We start from the raw sequence: 20,205 nt of genomic DNA on the forward strand, positions 1-20,205 counted from the left end.
ACATAATTGATTATCGCAGTTGAAACATCATTTAATGAACCATCACATACTACCCTCAATAATGTGTTTCTAAGTTTACAAGTTTGCATCGTGGAAATCATCAAAACAAAGGTCCATAGCTACTACACGCTCCCACACATAAAAAAACATTCACAACTTAAGGTCAGCATGCTTCCACATTCCCTAGAAGTGAATATACACTTAGAAAAGGAATGTATGGACTATTTGATGGAAGCAAATGAGATAAATGGACTAGGAGATCATATCACATCTATGGAGGGTGCACTCTAGGGAGGGTACATGCATGTTAGTATTTGTGAAGGTATGTTAGTTTTTGTAAAGGAAGGGCAGTAACAATAAAGATACGTCCGTTTTTATGAATGTAGGACAATTTTTGTATGTTTATAAGTACAAAATACCTCCAAATAATGGAGTATGTTTTAGTTGTAAACATAACGGTGATATAAATATTTTCATCACAAATTTCAGTCATAAACTCACCAACCCAACATGTATAATTCATCCAAATAATCTCACATATTTCAGTCATAAACATGTCTAAGGCATCACATATTTCACAATAAATAATTTTAATAAGATATCACACTACAACAAAATATACTTTCGGTGACCCATAATTGCCAACGCATATTAAGCGTTGGCAAAAGTAAGGAGAAAAAATGTTTTTGCCAACCTTTATTATTTTAATTTATATTTAAAAAACCTTCAAACAATAATTAGATAGCATTTTTTTTTAATATTTTGTTTCATTATTTTCTATTTTACTTATTTTTGTTAATTTTAATTTTATAAATAAAATTAAAATAAAATTGTCTATTTTTTTTTATCTCAAAGTTCATATTTATTTATATTTTGAGTTAATTAAATATAATTTTATTATTTATATTAAATTAATTAAATAAAATTAATATTAGATGAAATATAATAAATAATTTCTTTAAATAAATACTATAATAAATTAACTATTAAATAATTCAAGTTTAAAATAAATGTATTTATAATTTAATAAATTAATTTTTTAAAAAAACTTTAAATATTTGCTATTTATATATATATATATGAAGTTAGGTTAAATGGAATTGGAAAGTTTTCTCAATCTCTCTATTGGTCGTTCTCCCAATCTCTCTGTGGTCGTTCTCCTCAATCGCGCCATCACCAGCATTGCTCCCGTAGCTCACACTAGCAGGTAAAAGAATCCTATAACTTCCTTACCTTGATTTTGTATTCCAATCTAGATAGTGAAGATTAGAGAGGGAAGATGTCATTTATGGAATTCAGGGGTAATGACGAAGAACTTTCTTCCGCTTCATGGAGAGGGGAAGAAGAGGATAAGTTTAAAGATGCAAAAATGAAGGTCACCAGCTAGCAACTTTGGAAAATCTCATCACATGATTCCGATGATTCGCTTAGATCTCGAACTCCGTTATAGTTTCCAGCGTAACTTCTAGGTCTCTCTTTCACTCGCTCTATCTCTTTCTAAATTATTAACGAATATGTTGCGGTAATATGAAATTGACAAAATATGTTGATCCAAAACCCTCCCTTGCTGTCCCTGCCGTCTGAAACTCTTTCCGAAGCCGCTTCCCTCCTACAGCTGTTGTTGCTTCCAGTTTCAGGGAGAGTAGACCAGGTCTATATCATTCTCCTAATCTATTTCGCACATTCTTCTATGAATCTTATCTAGTCTTAATCGATTGTATTTTTTATGATAATGCAGGGAAAGCATATGGAATACAGAGCTGTTTTCAATCCAACATTCCCCCTAAATCTATGGTACGGTAATGAATTTTGATTTTATTAGACTTGAATATGTGAGAAAAAGAAAGGGATAATATAGTTTTTATATAAAATGGGATAAAGTGAGTACATGTTATACTACAGATATTTAAATTTGATTGTTTTTACCCCTATATTTTGCAGGCGCAAAAACAATGATTATATTTTCAAGTTGTATTTTGTTTGGTCTATCACTTTTCAGCAATGTTATCATGTCCTCCATTGTGATGATTTCATATCAAAAACATGAAGTCAAGTTTCTCAAATGAGTTTTGGAGTCTTTTATTCTGTTTAGCAATGAGATTCCGAAATTGATTTACAATCTTTTATTTTCTTTTGAAGCTAGTTAACTGGATCAATCGTTTCGTTAAATCTGTTTTGTGGATGTTCGAGTGGGCTGTGGAACTACCCGATGAGTTACGTGATGCGAGAGAGTGATAATATTGAATCTTTAGCGAGTAGATTTGGGGTTAGTATGGCTAGTATTGAATCTGTTAATGGAATTGTTAATTCTGATAATGTTATTGTTGGATCTATTTACTATATTCCTTTAAATTCAGGTACGTATCAATATCATCATTCTTTTTGATTTCTTAATCTATTATTGCTTGATTGAAACAGAGTTTAATGTTTTTTACTTTTTTTTGTTCAAATGTTTGCACTTCCTGATGAGCCATCATATCCTGCAGAGAGCGTTGTTCCTCCAGCTCCTACTTCTGCTCTAGCACCGCCTGTTCATGATGTTGCCTGGTAACATGGATTGGAGTAGTTGAATTCGTCAAATGAAGGTAAGAATAAGATGCTGATAATCTCAAGTAGAATAAAAATATCTGGATATATTCTGAACAGATTGTTCCATAGCAGGAGATTTTCTTCATCAAGTATTGACTGTAACTGGAGATTTTTTTGTGCTTCAGGAAGAGGACACAATAATCTGTTCAAAATTCTACAAGAATGGGAACTATGGGGTGAACAGGTCTGCAGATGATTTCAATCTCATTCAAAACATTATTAACAAGACTAAATCCAAACGAGTCTCATTCTCAAGAGAAAACTGAAGCAAAAGTCCAAGACAATGAGCTTAAGCATAAGGGTGAACAGAATGGAGATACTGAGATGGTGACACCAACTCTGAAGAGAAGACGAAGTGCTTCACCTTCAGACAATAGGGGTGCATTGATGGAACAGGTTACTACTCTTTTCTCTTCATAAATCTAGAAATTCGTATATCATACATCATGGACATTTTTACTTATTTAAATTTAAATTAAAACATTCACACACTATATTTAAAATCAGTATCAGATGGTTTAATTAGAACAAGGTGATTTCAAATCAATCATCCAGTTTCTGAAGTTTTATTGATTTGATTCAACGAATAAATTACTCGCCTTTCTGTTATAATACACAATTAAGGTTAAAAAATCATAAAAATTCAAGCTTTCAAATGACATGTTACTCGACTGTGTCATTTCAAGAGGTTTTTCAGTGAAAGGATTATTTGAAGGTTTCAAATTTTTATTACCCTTATGTTGGATAGTTTGCTTCCCTGTTCTCTTGTTGGATAGTTTGTTATCAGTTCCTCTTATGTTGAATATCAACTTTCTGCAAACTTGGTAGCTCTCATATCCTCTTTAGTTGGTCCACATATCACTGCCTCTACGGCCTCTGCTGCCATCACAGCACTCTGTCATGAAATCCAATGTCCAAATGAGATATTTGATGGCGATGATAGTGGCGATCATGTCTTAGGTTCTTCTCCTGAAGACATCCTTGAGAGGTTAATATCTTCATGGTTTTTTAATAACGATATCTCTATTTTCTTTTGTTTCAATGTTTGGATTTTTACCTGCTCTCTTCTCCATTCAGAGAACACCGGGATGAAGGTACAGAGGCTGGTGGAGGTCTTGGTGAGTTAGGTTAGTATATGTGAACTGTAGCTAATTTAAATATTTTTGCTTAAAAATGTAAAGCAAACTAAGCTATTGTATAGTTTGACTAGTGTAACCGCTTCCATCTTTTTTTAATATTCTTGTTCACGTAGAAACTCATTCAACCCAAGAAAAAGACACGATACCTTTTTTTAATATTCTTGTTCATATATTCATGAAACCACATCAATTCCAGCTATATGTCTTCCTTCCATTGGTTATACCTCGAGCATGACTATTGATGTTGTTGGTAAGATTTCTTTTCATTATTTGGTAAAAAAATGTCATTTCTCTCCTTTTCCTTTCTGATTATGAACTTAATGAATAGACAAAAAGAACCCCACACTGGTGTCTCCATTAGAATGTCGAATGTTGGTTCTCAACTCAATTGCTCAATCACAGTGTCTGTGCTATGTGTTCTCGGTGGACTTCAGGTGACCTTTTAGTCATATTCATCTTTTTTTTAAACTTGATCAAGAACCGTCCTTAATTATTTTTGTAGGGACCTGATAGACTGGAGAAAGTTGGAACTTGTGGTTATGTGAGTCACCTAAAAACCCTGCATCATGATGACTATTCTTGAATTCAGTATTTGAAGATCCTTTTATATTTCTGGTAGGTTACATCTTTAATATACTCGTCTTTTATATTTATGGTAGGTTACATCTTTAATATACTCGTCTGGTTGTTTGAAGATAATATCGATTAATGGAAATGAATATGGTTGATTTGGTTCTTAATGATTGTGTAAGTTTATTTAATTCTTAATCTGTTTTTTATGCCACATTTTTGCTAATTAAGTTAAAATATTTTCAGAATTGTATATGCATTTGAAAGTTTAAATATTTTCAGAATTGTATATGTATTTGAAAGTTAAAATATTTTGAGAATTGTATATGTATTTGAACTTTATTTATTGGCAGGTATTGTTTATTTATCTTACTTCCTTTGGCCTATGGAGTCGTGAATATACTGAAGAAGAAAGATGGTGAAGTGACTTCTCACAGATAACAGTTTCTTCTTCATCTTCTACATTTCGTACAATCGGATTAACCAGTCTGATCCGGCGACTTTCAGGTTCAAACAATGTTAATTCACCTCTGAGTGGAAACAGAGGACAGAGAGCTTCTAGTGGCGGGGGAGGAGGAAGTCGTCGTCTTTCCGTTTCAAAAGACACCGATGAATTCGTAGCTTACACAGTTCACATCCCGCCGACACCCGGCCGAGGAACGACATCGGAATTTCAGAATAGTCTGTTGGAGAGCAGAAAGAGTGCGGCCGGAGGACCCCACATCGGGTCTTATGTAAAGGATACGCTTTATACCGGCGGGTTCAATTCGGTGACAATCGGAATTGATTTGTGAAATCGAAGGTTGTGATGATAATGCACAGGATAAGAATTGGAAAGGTCAGTGTGAATGTGGGTTTAGAATTTGTAAAGATTGTTATTTGGATTGTATTTCTAATGGTACTGATATTGTAATGGTTGTAAAGAGGCTTATAAGGATTTAACTGATTATGAAACCTCTGAATCTTCTGAGAATTTATTAATTTTGTTATAATTAAAATTTTCGTATAAAATAATTTTTCTTAATAATTATTCAATTTAAAAGTAAAATAAAAAATGTTTAGATAAAATTGTAAAAAAAAAATCAATATTATAATATATAAGAATTTTTAAAAATTAAACAGACTTTTAGCAACGCTTAAATTAAGGTTACCGACGCTTAATTTAGCGTCGTTAAAACTTACGCCCACCCTGCTTATGGCGACGCAAGAATAAGTGTCGGTAATATTTTTGGCGACGCTTTTAAAGGTTGGCAGAAGTCTTTTTAAGCGTCGCCAAAAGTCTTTTTTGTTGTAGTGTCACCTAAGCATATTCTGGTATCAACAAAATGGCAGGGCAATAAATAGCCAAAATTTCCATAGTTGACCTACGTCTCTCCATTGCATCGGTGTCCAATACCATGGCCAAAGTCTCTAATTCAACCACCATCAATGCCATATTTTCCATATCCGGCGAATAAAGCGAGTTGAACCCACTAGGCGTCGAATCCGACCATGTAGGTAACCATGACTCCGACATACTCTCAAGGACCATGAATCGATTTCATGCGAGCACGAATCAATGTCACTCATAGTAAGAATACCAAATGAATCAAACTCCCCTTCATCGATGGTATATTTAGAGAAGATGTCGAACACAAATAATATTTAGAGTAGAGAGACTTCTAATTAAGTAGAGAGACTTCTAATTAAGTAGAGAGAAGGGAGTGGGGACGAGTAAGTGAGTGTGTTAAGGTTTTTAATTGTGTGAATTATTTAATTGAGTGACAATTGTTGTAATAAAATGAAAAGGTATAGATATTTTTGTAGGGTATATGTTGACTAAATTGACTAATAAAGCAAATGTAAAGTTATAGTGCGACAAAAACAAGAGAAATGTAAAACTTATGAAGGGACTGAGGGAGGAGAATATTAAAGAATCACAATGCACTAAGCTAACATAATCTATAACTATCATATTTATTGATAAATAGTAAATAACATTATTAAGATATATAAACAAACATAATATGTAAATAACAAATTAAGAATTTTAAAGTTATACTAATTGTAAACAAAATAATAAACAAATAATTACTAACCTAACAATAATTTGTAACAACTAACAATAATGGTAAAGAAACTAACAAAAACGGCTGCTAATACTAACATTTACCTGAAGGTCTTCAACAGTTGAGAATTTAGAAAATAAATGATAAGATGTTTTCCATAAGACGAGTGAAAGTTCTAAATGAAGAAAATAAGTAGGGTTAATTTGAATTTCAAATACAGATTATGAAATGGGGGATAAATGTTTTTATCATTATAGAAGAGTAATGTTACTTGTTCTCGGAGGAAAAAGAGTTTTTCTTGAAAACTGTAAATCATTTTAAGTTGGCTGTTCACGAGTGTCATTCAGACTCCAGAGAAGTTGAAGGTTTCACGACACTCTACTTCATAGTTCACTCAATTAATGTACTGTCTATTCACATATTTGAAACTTCTCTCTAGATTTTAGGTTAAATAATATATATGCAGTTCGGTAGGATGGCCGATGATCATGTGAAAAATAAACCGGAACCCGGGCCGGCCGAGCTCAGCTGAGCGAGCAAAAGACCGACCAAACTTCGGTTTGGACGGTTTAGTCTTATTTTGGTCGGCTTCTAGTGGTTTTAACCAGTTTTTTCGGTTTTAGTTACACCCCTACTTAAAACAATAAGAGAAGATCGCGATCAAGGCTACCTGTGTTGTAGCTCAAAATATTTTGTATACAAATGAAAATAACGAAGAAAAAATGCCATAATTATTGATAGTTTTCCGTCGCAAAAAGAAAATAACGATCGTAAACTAGGTTTATCTTTTTACTATTATTATCATTCTAGCCTGGTTTATGGTTTATTTCAAATCTTAACTCCGTCCTTGATCGCGACATACACTATAAGAGAACATGACATTTGTGACGTATATTTTCTACAGAATTTTGCACGAACATATAATTAGCGACATATTTTTTCATTTGTATAATAGACGTTAGTATTTCGGTTTTCTAAAATCCATCAAAAATATTTGTGACGGTTTTTCCATGTAAGGATTATTTCATTGAAAATTTTTCGTAGGAATATCTGTCGGAAAATTTGAAATGTTTTTGATGGTTTATATCACGAAATTTACGATACTACATATTATTTAATTGAAGCTATTTCGTAGGAATATCAGTCAGAATGTTTCTCATATTTTCTCATATTTTCAGAGGAATACGTGGGGAATGTTTCTCATGTTTTTATAGAAATATCCGTCGGAAAATTCTTATTTTCCATAGAAATTTTCGTTAGAAATTAATATATTTATTTTAAATGTTTTCAATTAATATTTTTTTCTTAGCCTACACTTATTATTGATTAATTTATAAGTTGACATGGTTTTTGTGATCACTAACTCCTTCGACTTATTTGGATGCACCAACCCAATAATGAATAATTAAATACTCCCTTTGTCCCTTTCTTAGCTACTCAGGTGTCCAAATGGAATAAGAATTAAGAAAACTGAACATAAGCTAATAAATGAACACTGCAGTACAGACTTAAATTGATTTGATGGCATCTAGTGGAGCAAACAGTTCGCTACAGTACATAATTTAGCAACTAACATCATGTTTAATTAACATTTTAGTCTGAAACTACAAATTTCCCTCCAAATGTCCAAAACATTTCCCTCCAATACATAAATTACAGATCATTGAAATTTCCCACCTAAATTACATTTATATAAACAGATGTCTACATTCAGCATTCATGGCAAAAAAACATTTTGGAGTTTCAGATTACATATTACAACATTCAATTCTCTTCACTATCTTTCTTTGCATTCAATTTCTCATCATTAACTCCAAATCCAATTATTATTATGAGTCCAGAATTGTGTTTGCTGATGAATGAAGATAGTTTAGGAATGTTCGAGATTAGGTTAAAACGTTAGGGATTTTTTCCACATTTTGTTTGTTTTTTTTTATGTTTGGATTTTGGGTTTGTAAAGTTTTGGGTTGGGTTTAGTTAATTAGGTTTGGGTTTGGTTAGTGTTTTGGGTTTAGTTTTGGGTTTGGTTTTTATTGGGTTTGTTTTGGGTTGTTTTTTTAATTAATTTGTTAATTTTGTTAATTAATTTGGTAATTTTATTAATTAATTTGTTAATTTTCTTAATATTGTGTTAAAGTTTAAAATTTTGAAGTGTAAAGTTAGTAATGATTGGAAAGTTAAAAATGTGTAAGAAAAGTAGAATAAAGTGAAAGGTAATGATTGAGTGAATAACTTGTAACGGAACTAAAATTGGAGTGAGTTGAGTAGCTTTGAGTGGGACGGAGGGAGTATTATAATAAATAAGGTTGAAAATAATTAAAAATAATAATTGTTTAATCAATGGCAGTGCTATAAACCAATTTAATTATCCTCCATAAAACTTATTTAATTTATGAAGATATAATATACTCTATAAGACTTCAGAATGATAATATATTAGTATCAATATTATGTTAATATATATATATATATATATATATATACCGAGAATGACAATAAACAGTATAAATATTTATAAACAAAAACTCAAGAAAATAAGTAATAAAAATTAAAAATAAACCAACAAATTAATTAATATTTTTATTTATTTATAATTTTGTGTATAAATATATGAATTAATATAACACTTACATAAAATCTAAATCTCAATTACATTATATAATTCTCTTCCATTTTCTTTCATCTCCATCTACATCTCCATCTCCATCTCCATCTCCATCTCCATCTCCATCTCCATCTCCATCTCCATCACCATCTCCATGTCCATGTCCATGTCCATCCTCATTCTTTGTCATTCTCGTTCTTTTTCTCCTCTTCATTTTCTTTCTCTTCCTCTTCCATGGAGATGAGGATGATTATATTCGACGAACATAACACGCTTGATGTCTGAATTAGCTGTAACTAAAATTGGAAAAATAAAATGAAATTAATTGAATTAATGAATTAACCCAATTGAAAATCATGTTTTACCTTGATTTGATATTGAGACTGAGGAACCAACATTTGGAAAAACATTCATTTCTACTCGAGCTAAGACGCCTTTATTTTCACACCCTACATTCTTATTTTTATTTATTCGTTTGATTCCTAATAGATCTCTTCCGCCACTGCAAATTATTTAGAAAGAAAATTAAAAGAAAAATTGATTTGAAAATAATAATTAATTTATAAGAAGAATCAATTAATTACTAACCATTCTGATCCAGTATAAAGGAACAATTCTCCATGATCTTCCTCCGACAACACCGAGACCATGTTCTTATGATACAAATATGTCGACTAAACTCAGACGACGAATATGAAGATGGTTAAGACTGCTATATATAGTTAGAACAAGAAGGGGAGGCTGATAGGTTTTTAAAAAAATCTAACCAAAATTACAATTTCTTTTTGGAGATTTTGTTAATTTAATTTAGATTTGCATTATTTATCTTATCATTTACTTTTTATAAAGATTTTGATTTTTTACTAAATAAATCATTTGCATTTATTATTAGTTTATTTCAAATCTTATCTTGAAAAAATTTTATCTTGATAAAATTTTCAAATCTTTTGAACTACACTTTTTTATTTTTTATTTTACCAATTATTTTGAATTTTGATATAATAAAATGAAATAAAACTCTGAGCATGATAGGCAAATTGACATCAGGATAGAAACCAAATTTTATAAATAATAAGTTTTTCTTTTAATTGTTCTATATAATTTTCATGGCTATCTATATAAACAAAAAAAAATTAATGTTTCGATGGATATTGCGGCCAATGTTGTACACCATTGAAATGTTTGTCGATAAAAATAAATATTGGCAAATTAATAACATTCGTCTCAACCTTGGGACTAACGTTGATGGGGAGAACATGATAATTTATTGACGAAATTTTCTCGACGTTTATTTCTTAAGTATTCGTTGGAAACTTTTAAAAGCCTATATTTTCTTTTAAAGGAAGAATTGAAACAACACATTTATAATTATATTGCATAACTTTGAAGTATGTAGTTATGATATCATTTGAATTAACATGATTTTACTCTTTCTCTACACCTATAATCATATTATTTACATATGACGTGTCCTCTCAATTAAATAAACATTTTTAGAATTAAATTGAACTTTATAAAGCTAAATTATATTGTTTTACAAAAAAACATTTCCTTAAGAATAAAAATAGTAAAAAAAAAATTATTTTTTTCATCAACAAGAACCCTAACATGTACTAATGTATATGCAATATTAACGTTTTTTTTTTTGGTAAACAACTTTATGCGTTTTTAATAAAAATAAATTCTCAAATATCTTTAAAACAAAATTGAAAAGAAAGTTTTCTTTGTAGAGAAAAACTAACATTTCAACAAAAATTAGTGGCAAATATTGTACCGTTATTTTAATATTTTCTTGTAATGAACTTATTGACACAGCACATATATAATTATATCGCCCCACTTTGCATTATAGAGCGATATATTTGAATTTATTTTATTTTAAATTCTAATCTTTTTTATTTTTACTCGAATTGGGACGTGGCCAACACTCCTCCATGCATTCGAAATCACCTCATTGTAACTTTCATGGTCAGATCTTGTTCGAATCTGAAATTTCTTTCATGAACTGCATGCAGAATTTTAAACAACGTTACTAAATCGTTGAGTGATAAGCTTTTTCAAGAGAGAGATAATTTTCCTCAATATTTGCATCAGGGAAATGAAGTATCTAATTATTAGTAGCAAATGCATGCTCGGTCAAGTTTTCCTTGCACTAATGCATTTTCTTATCTATATATATTGTTAGACCACGGCCATGGACATGACCTACAGTACCGATTAGAATGTAATTCCACAAACTCACATTGGTTAGTAAAATATTATAATGTAATTAAGGTCAATTGGGTTTGACTAGAATATCACTATCCACAAATTTACAGAAATCAAAACCAAGGGAAAAACAAAGAAAATTGAAATTAATACGTGCATATTACTTCCAAAAGACAAAGAATTGAGGATGATGTTTATGAATGAGTCTTCTCAAATAGGAACTATCGGAGAGGACCCCAGACCTTGACTATACACCCACTTACATTATTTTCACTTGCACAGCTTGCATGCCCTCCACCTAGCACACCAGCTCATTATGCCACCTTACACCCCATTACCATTATTCATTAGGAAAATTCAACTTTCTCTCTATTCTATTAGCAAGACCTAAAAGAAATTCTCTAAAGAACCCTTTCAACAACAGTCAACAATTAGGAATCCTTGAAGAATAGTCAGTCCTAGTAGCATTGAGGAAAAGCACTAGCATCTTAGGAAGGAAAGTCAGTTTTAGCAAAGACCATTTCTTTAGCGAATTTCGAAATTAAGGTAAACTCTTTTCAAACCCACTTTTATAATCCTCACACATCTAGGTATTCAATGTAATTTCGGTATAATCTGCATATATGTTTGAATAACATGATTTTATGACATAACATGATTTTATGGACAAACATGATTTCTGTATTATATGGCTTTATTATATGGCTTCCGCTAATGATATCCATGTTAATAAACCTAACTGTTTGAGCGGGTTTAAAAAAAACTTTTCAAATCTCACATTAATGATATTATGTACTATTTATAAACAATTTAGTTTTCTTACTAAATAACTCATCATCTTGCATCTATAATTAGTTCATTCCAAATTTTATCAAGCTAAAATTTCAAATCTCTTGCACTACAATTTAAAATTTTTAACAATGTGAATTTGAATATTGATAGTCCTTAAAATAAAATAAAATCTCACTTTGTTGGTTTGTAGGCACACTGGGTTGTGATACTAGACAAAATTTGTAAATAACAGGTTTTATTTAACTTTTGTCTATCTAAACTTTTTTTCGATAACTAAACAAGTAATTCTATTTTTATGTCAATGAAATTTTATCGGCACTTACTTTCTAAATATTCATTGAAAGATTCTAAATAACTTTACAAAAAATATAAATAAACTCTAAACACAAGTTGTTTTTATAGCGAATAAAATGTTAGTTGTTTGCATCAACCTTTCTTCTCAACTGAGGCATATAGTCATATATATATATATGATAAGCTGTTGTGACCCTCAACATTATTTATTAACTGCTTTTCCCATTTAAAATAATGATCCAACCAATCTTGGCTCAAAAATTATATTTAGATAAAGAAGTGGCATGTTATAGTAATGTGCGAAATGTTTTTTTTATTAAAAATAAATGCCAAAATTAGAAATAAAAAAGACAGAATGGAAATCATTTGTACAAAACTCTACTTGATAAGAAGTCTTAGATTACGAGATAAAAAAAATGCTCAAATCTTATAATGAAGCTAAAATTTCAAATCTTTTTAAATATGATTTTTATTTTTTAACTAGGATTTTGATATTTCTTATAATAACATAAAATTGAGCTCAATATAGTTTGTAGACACGCATTACATTGTAATAGGAAATTTTTTTGTGAATAATAGATTTTTCTTTTATTTGACATTATAAATTTTGTCGGAAACTAAACAAACAAAAGATAATTTTAATTTTAGAAACGGTTTGCGGAAAATATTTTAAGTGAATGGAATGTATGTCAATACAAATAAATAATGGGGAGAACGTGGATAATTTAGTGAAAAATATTTTCTCGACGTTTGTCTTCTAAATATTATAAACTTTTAATATTTTGAAAAGTTAGTTGGAAATTGAGTTCTACAAATACAACATTTTTCATGTTTTGAACTTGTTGATAAAACGACACATTTACTATTATATCACTCAACGTTGCAATATAATTTGAATTTAATTTGTTTTTAATTTGTTTTTTTAACATGTATGCTATTATTAAAACCTCAATGTTATGAATAGTCAAAGATTAAAAAATCAAAATTATAACAAAATTACTACTGAATTGATTTTTAGAGAAATAGTTGCTTGTGTGCATTTTTAGGTAGTTTTATTTTATTAAACTTCGACTAATACTTTTTTCTTCGCCCACACTTATTATTGATTAATTTATAAATTGACATGATTTTTCGTGATCACTAACTCGGTTGAAAAAAAAATGGTTGAACCAATAATTATTGGTAGTGTGATAACCAATTTAATTATGCTCCATAAAAACTTATTTAATATATAAAGTATATAAGACTTTAGGATTATAATATATTAGTATCAATATTATGTTATATATGTACCAAGAATGACAATAAATAGATTAAATATATATAAAAAAAAACACAAGAACATAAGTAAAAAAAATTAAAAATTAACCATCAAATTAGTTAATTTTTTGTACACCTTAGACAAGTCATACTAAGTTACACTCATAAAATCTAAATTGCAACAAGAAATGTAACCTTTCATTAATCATAAGTAAAACAACATTTATTACATTATATAATTTTCTTCCATACCCATACCCATACCCATACCCATACCCATACCCATACCCACATCCTTCTTGTTCTCTTTCTCCTCCTCGTTCTCCTCCTAAAATCCCTCTTTCTCTTCCTCTTTCTCCTCCTAAAATCCCTCTTTCTCTTCCTCTTTCTCTTCCTCTTCATTGGATAAGAGGATGATGAATATATGGAACAACCATAACAGGCTTGATGTCTAAATCAGCTGTAACTGAAAATGGAAGAAATGAAATAAATTAAATTAAATTGAATTGAATTATTGAATTAACCCAACTGAAAATCATGTTTTACCTTGATTTGATATTGAGATTGAAGAAACCAAATACGGAGAAACATTCATTGCTACTCGAGCTAAGGCGCCGTTATTTTCACACCCCTCAAGTAGTAGTGCTTTATTATACATCTTGTTCTTAATTGTTCGTTTGTTTCCAGATAGATCTCGTCCATTACTGCAAATAATTATTTAGAAAGAAAATTAATAAAAAAAACTGAAATGAACACAATAATTTATAAGAACAATTAATTACTAACCATTCTAATTCAGTATAAAGGAACAATTCTCCATGATCTTGATCATCATCCTCGTATCCAGCAACATGAGGAAGATGAAAGTGATTCTCCTCTTCCTCCATGTTCTTACTATTCAAATGTGTCGACTAAACTCAGACGGCGAATATGAAGATTGTTAAGACTGCTATATATAGTTAGAGCAAGAAGGGGAAGTCTAATAGGTTTAAAAAAAATCTAACCTAAATTACAATTTATTTTGGAGATTTTGTGAATTAAATTTAGATTTGCATTATTTATCTTATCAAATCTCACATTAATGATATTATTTACCTTTTATAAAGATTTTGATTTCTTACTAAATAAATCATTTGCATTTATAATTAGTTTATTTCAAATCTTATCTTGATAAAAATTTTAAATGTTTTGAATTACACTTTTTGATTTTACCAATTAATGTGAATTTTGATATAATAAAATTAAATTAACTCAGGGCATGGTTAGGCAAATTGACATTGAATAGAAACAAAATTTTATGAATAATAAGTTTTTTCTTAATTGTTCTATATTTTCATGGCTATCTAAACAAAGAAAAATTAATGTTTCAATGTATTTTGCGGCCAGTCAATGAATATGACATTTGATGGGGAGAATGTGATATTTTATTGACAAAATTTTCTTGACGTTTACATTTTCTTGTAAGAGAAGAGTTGAAGCAGCACATTTATAGTTATATCACATCACATTTGTAATATGTATTATGACATCTTTCTCAACACCTATAATCTTAATATTGATATATAATGTGTTTTCTCAATTAAATAAACCTTTTAAAATTAAATTGAACTTTATGAACTAAATTATATTGTTTACAAAAACATATTAAAAAATTGGGGGTTAGAAATGTCACACCCAATAAAGGGTTACAAAGGTAAGAAAGTTATGAGCGTTGACTGACTAGAAGGACCTTTTCCGTGGGAGTAAGAAAATCATGATCTGATTCCTTCCCCATTAACATTTTGATTGAGGATAAAGGATTACTTCGTCATGTCTTTTCGGGTGCTGTTTACCTTGCTTGTAGACGAGAAGTAAAGCTAACCCCTTTCGGGTGCTGGTTACCTTGCTTTAGATGAGATGTGAAGCTAACCCCTTTTTCTATTGGTTTGATAGTTTCTAAAGGGGGATTCACCAACAAAACCGACTTTGGGGTGAGAGAGGCTTGAACTCTCGACCTCAGGATTACTCAATAAATCTATGAGACCTACGCGCTAACTAACTGCGCCACCACCCCTTTAATAATGTTTAAATTTACCCAATTTAATTCCAAGAAAACAAATTATGGGTGTAAGAGGATTGGTTATGTTTTTTTTTACAAAAAATTCATCCTAATCGTCCGCATCAATTTTTCAAAATCTTCACTTGTTGGTTGACAATTGAACGACAGTTCGGTTTTTGATTGGCTATGACATCGGTTTGGTCGGTTTCGGTCTGATATGAACATTTAAACCAAAAATAAGAAATTAAATTACAATAAAGAAAATTACACAAATCTGAACATAATTCATCAAGAACTTTTCCAGACGTGCTAAAAGTTGATTCCGAAGCAATAGTATATATTAATATTGCAAACACATCTCTAGCAATTTATGAAAATAATCGATATTTGTATCCATTAACTTTCTACCAAACTAATAAATTCAAACGATTTATTATTAATATCTATAATTTTATCAAGTAAGTATATTTCAATATCAGATTGACTCTCCTTAGAAAATTTCTCCATAAAATATTACATAAATTGATTAACCAATGAACAACTTTCATCATCTTTCAAAATGTTTTCAATTACCTTCTTTTGGAATCCATTTGAAGAACTCCACTATCCATGAACATTTGTTTGGTATAAAAGGCATATAAATCTATAAAAGATTTTTTTTAACCAAATTTGTCGTTTCTATTCCATCAAAAGAATTACACATATTAGTAAAGACAAACTTGACATATTTTAATTTGTACATAGGATCAACGACAACAAAATATTACTCATTTCAATCTTTCTACAATATTTATCAAACTTTGTCATTCCATTGGCCATTCCACTCAATATTAGATCACTATTCTTAGACATTTGAGATATCTTTATTTGAATCAGTATAATCTCATTACAAAATGAACTAGATGTCACATGTAAAGTTCTAGAGACATTTAAGGTAACATGATAGTAAATCTTCAAAAATTGAATAAATATTCTATCTCTTTCCCAATCACTTCCACCGATATTCTTTCTTATTTTTTCTTCCCTTTTGTAGCATCACATATAACCACATTATTTATCACTTTCTCTTCCAAAAAGTAAGCAAGGTATTTATTATTCTTTTATTTCTTAAGTCTCTCAATTATTTTTTTCAAAATATTTTGCCGACTCAAGCATTAGATAAGTTGAATTCCACATTGTTTGAACATCCAAATGAACAAGTTTATTAGTGGAAAACTTTAGTTTTTAGGCCATCTTTTTGAAAGTTTCTAATCTAAAAGGTGACAGTTTCTAATCTAAAAGGTGACGCTCTTACGTAACGCATTGCATTACAAATCTTGATAATTGAATCACTTCAATCTTTTAGACCTTCTTTCACAATCAAATTCACGATATGTGCGTTGAGAATAAATTTGTTTTACAAAATGGTGGATTCCAAATCCTTCGTTGATCTTTTCAAATGATTGAGAGTAACATCATTAGAGATAACATTATCCATTGTTATGCATAATCTTTTTTTTTTCAATTCTCCAATTTATCAAACAATTTTCAACCATATTTCCAATGGTCATGCTTTCATGATCTGAAACTTGATAAAAATTTAATATTTTATTATGCAAGTTCTAATTTGCATCTATCCAATGTGCAGTTAAACACATGTAATTGATGTTTTGTATTGAAATCCAGTGTATGTGATTAAACAAACACGTTGTGATTTCAAACTTCTTTTTAATTTCATATTTTTCTTCTAAGAAAAGTTTAATACAATCCTTAGCAACGGTGATAAAAGAAGGAACATGAAACTTATGTTGCATTACTTGTACTCGAAGGTAAAAGAGTTTTACTTAAAAATCGTAAATCATTTTGAGTTGGTTGTTCATGAGAGAAGAAGAGATAATGATCGTCGTTCATGCTCCAAAGATCTGGTTGTGTTGTTTCATGTTGCTACTTGACCTAGGTAGGAGAAGTTGAAGGCTTCACGACACTCTACTTCACACTTCACTCAAGATGTGCTGTCTATTCAAGATCTGAAAATTCTCTCTAGCTAGATTTTAGGTTAATTAACTCAATTTTTGTACTGTGAATATCTATTCACAGATCTGAAACTTTATTTTAAGTTAATTAACATATATGTTGTTTGGTCAGATAGGCCGACAGTTATGTGAAAAATAAACCGGAACCCAAGCCGGCTGAGTTCAGACCAACAAATTTCGGTTTGGACGGTTTAGTCTTATTTCGTTCGGCCTTCGAGTGGTTCCAACTAGTTTTTTCGGTTTTAGTTACACCCCTACTTAAAACTATTAGAGAATATCGCGACCAAGGCTACCTGATTGTAGCCCAAAATATTTTGTATACATATGAAAATAACGAGAGAAAATACTGTCGTTATCGATAGTTCTTCCGTCGAAAAAAAATAATAGCGATAGTTAACTAAGTTTATTTTTTTTACTATTATTATCATTCTAGCCCAAGTATATTTCAAATCCTAAATCCTCCCTTGATCGTGATATCACTACAAGAAAACTTGACATTTGTGACATATATTTCCTATAGAATTTCTAACGAATACATAATTAGCGACATATTTTTTTATTTGTATAATAAACATCGGTATTTCGGTCATTAGTAAATATTCTGACGATTAAAAATTCATTAGAAATAATTGTGACGGTTTTTTCCATGTATGTCATATTGTGATGATATTTCTTACACAATATATTTCGTCAGTAGACGATATTTTTACTACAGAATTTACGACGAATATTTCGACGATGTTTATGACGTATAATTTTATTGGAAATTTTCCATTTACTAGGGAATTTACGACAATATTTTTGACGAATTATTTTATTGGAAATTTTCCGTAGGAATATCTGACAAAAAAATTGTAATGTTTCCGTAAGAATATCCGTCGAAAAGTTTTTGATGTTTTTTACCACGGAATTTACAACGCTACATATTATTTAATTTAAACTATTCTGTAGGCATACCCGTCAGAATGTTTCTCATGTTTTCATAAGAATATCCATCAGAATGTTTTTCATGTTTTCAAAGGAATATTCATTGAAAAATTCATTTTTTCCATAAAAATATTCGTCAAAAATTAATATATTTATTTTAAATTTTATTTCTCCTAATTATTTCTTATAATACATTACATATTTAAAACAAATAAATAACTATTTTTAAATGTATTAAGTAAAAATAATATTCACTTAGAAACAAAATATAAAATATATCATTCAAGGTACTAACAATTTTTCAAAAAGTAAAAAGTGGAAGTTAGTCTATACTCTCATTTTAGTTCACAATTCTTTATTCGAACTACTTTGATGTAACTGTTCAGCTCCAAATACTTTGCTCCAATTGCTTAATCGAGGGTCACATCCATATCCTTGCACACATAAATGCAATAAGGGTGCTTGTAGGCGTTGTACTAATAATGAACAACAAAACTATACACACCTAACATACAAAAAATTGAATAAAAACGTAATAAATTACAATTGAGATTGCTAAAATATAATATATAATGTCATTTAGTAACATCAAACTATTTAATTATTTTCTTCCTATTCACAAAACACAAAGAACTATCACGTTAAAAAATTACATTGATAAAAGGTAATCACGCAATTAATGGTAACTACTTCATCCATGCATTTGTTTTCAATACGATTGTTCCACTAAAATGGTGATATGTGGACTCATTTTTCCATATAGATGGAAGAATTCACTTTAAATTTTTTAAAGTAATTATTAAATTAATTATTAAATGAATTAGTCTACTCATTAAAAGATATAACTAATTTATTTAAAGTTAAATAATATTTATAATAAAATAAAATATATTTGTATATATAAATTATATATAATGAAGTGTGAGTTAAAGAAATAATATATTAAAAAAATGAATTAATAATTATTAATAAATTTGACTAACACATCAAAGAATTATTTATAAATATATATATATATATATATAAATCTTAATTAGAAAAAATGAATTATTAAATAATTATTAATAAATTTGTGACATAAAATTAAAATCATGTCTTTAAATGAAATATATATAATCAAAATTTTAATTATATATTTAAAATGTATAGTTATATATGATAAAATAAAATTATATCGATTAATTTTTAATATTTAATCAAAAAAAAGTTAAATATATTTTTTTATTAATTTAATTAAAACAAATCAAATAATATAAAATTTATAATTATTTATTTTTATTGTTAAAGTTAGATAAAGATAATGAGTTTCCTCTCTCTACTTCCACATTCTCCATTACTTATTCATCTTACCTCCTTCACCTTTTATTACATCGTCATTTTACCTCACCCTCCTTATTCCATTACTTCTTCACCGTAACTTCCTCACATTCCCTCACCTCCTTCTACTAGACTTATTCTCAAAGTATATTTTGAAAAATTAGATTAAATGTTTATATATACTCAATTTGAAAAAAATGTTGATTCAAATTGAGATTATATATACTCAATTTGAAATATGTGAGATGACAAAGATGTTGAATCAAATGGTCAAGGCCCAAGAACTCCAAATCAATAAGGTATGATTTCTTTTATGATGATTCTTTAAATTTTTTATTAATATAATAATTTAAGTAAAATAAATGAATGTTCTTTTATCATGGATCACATAATGAGAAATGAGAAG

At 29.2% G+C, this 20,205-nt stretch overlaps 1 protein-coding gene and 1 non-coding gene across 14 annotated transcripts; one reads left to right on the plus strand and one right to left on the minus strand.

Annotated features, from left to right (window-relative positions):
- Positions 1-1,094: 1,094 nt before the first annotated feature.
- LOC124944500 (SWI/SNF complex subunit SWI3A-like) lies at positions 1,095-5,252 on the plus strand. 13 transcript variants are annotated; one of them, XM_047484769.1, is made up of 13 exons: positions 1,095-1,207; positions 1,300-1,651; positions 1,739-1,794; positions 2,140-2,585; positions 2,715-2,773; positions 2,846-2,985; positions 3,366-3,577; positions 3,667-3,716; positions 3,925-3,978; positions 4,057-4,162; positions 4,231-4,269; positions 4,652-4,716; positions 4,806-5,252. In XM_047484769.1, the coding sequence occupies exons 6-13, from the start codon at positions 2,914-2,916 to the stop codon at positions 5,090-5,092; spliced, it is 885 nt and encodes a 294-aa protein (XP_047340725.1). In that variant the 5' UTR covers positions 1,095-1,207; positions 1,300-1,651; positions 1,739-1,794; positions 2,140-2,585; positions 2,715-2,773; positions 2,846-2,913; the 3' UTR covers positions 5,093-5,252. The 13 variants fall into 13 exon arrangements, 12 of the variants coding, with proteins under 12 accessions (XP_047340725.1, XP_047340721.1, XP_047340716.1 ...); XM_047484765.1 differs by having other exon boundaries at positions 2,140-2,357; positions 2,487-2,585; positions 2,662-2,985; XM_047484760.1 differs by having other exon boundaries at positions 2,140-2,357; positions 2,487-2,585; positions 2,715-2,985.
- A 10,219-nt stretch (positions 5,253-15,471) lies between these two features.
- Positions 15,472-15,558, minus strand: TRNAM-CAU. The gene is given in 2 exon segments: positions 15,472-15,507; positions 15,521-15,558. It is a non-coding gene; the product is annotated as a tRNA-Met (tRNA).
- Between the last annotated feature and the right edge of the window lie 4,647 nt (positions 15,559-20,205).

This window comes from Impatiens glandulifera, chromosome 7 (genome assembly GCF_907164915.1).
Source record: "Impatiens glandulifera chromosome 7, dImpGla2.1, whole genome shotgun sequence".
Taxonomy (NCBI): domain Eukaryota; kingdom Viridiplantae; phylum Streptophyta; class Magnoliopsida; order Ericales; family Balsaminaceae; genus Impatiens; species Impatiens glandulifera.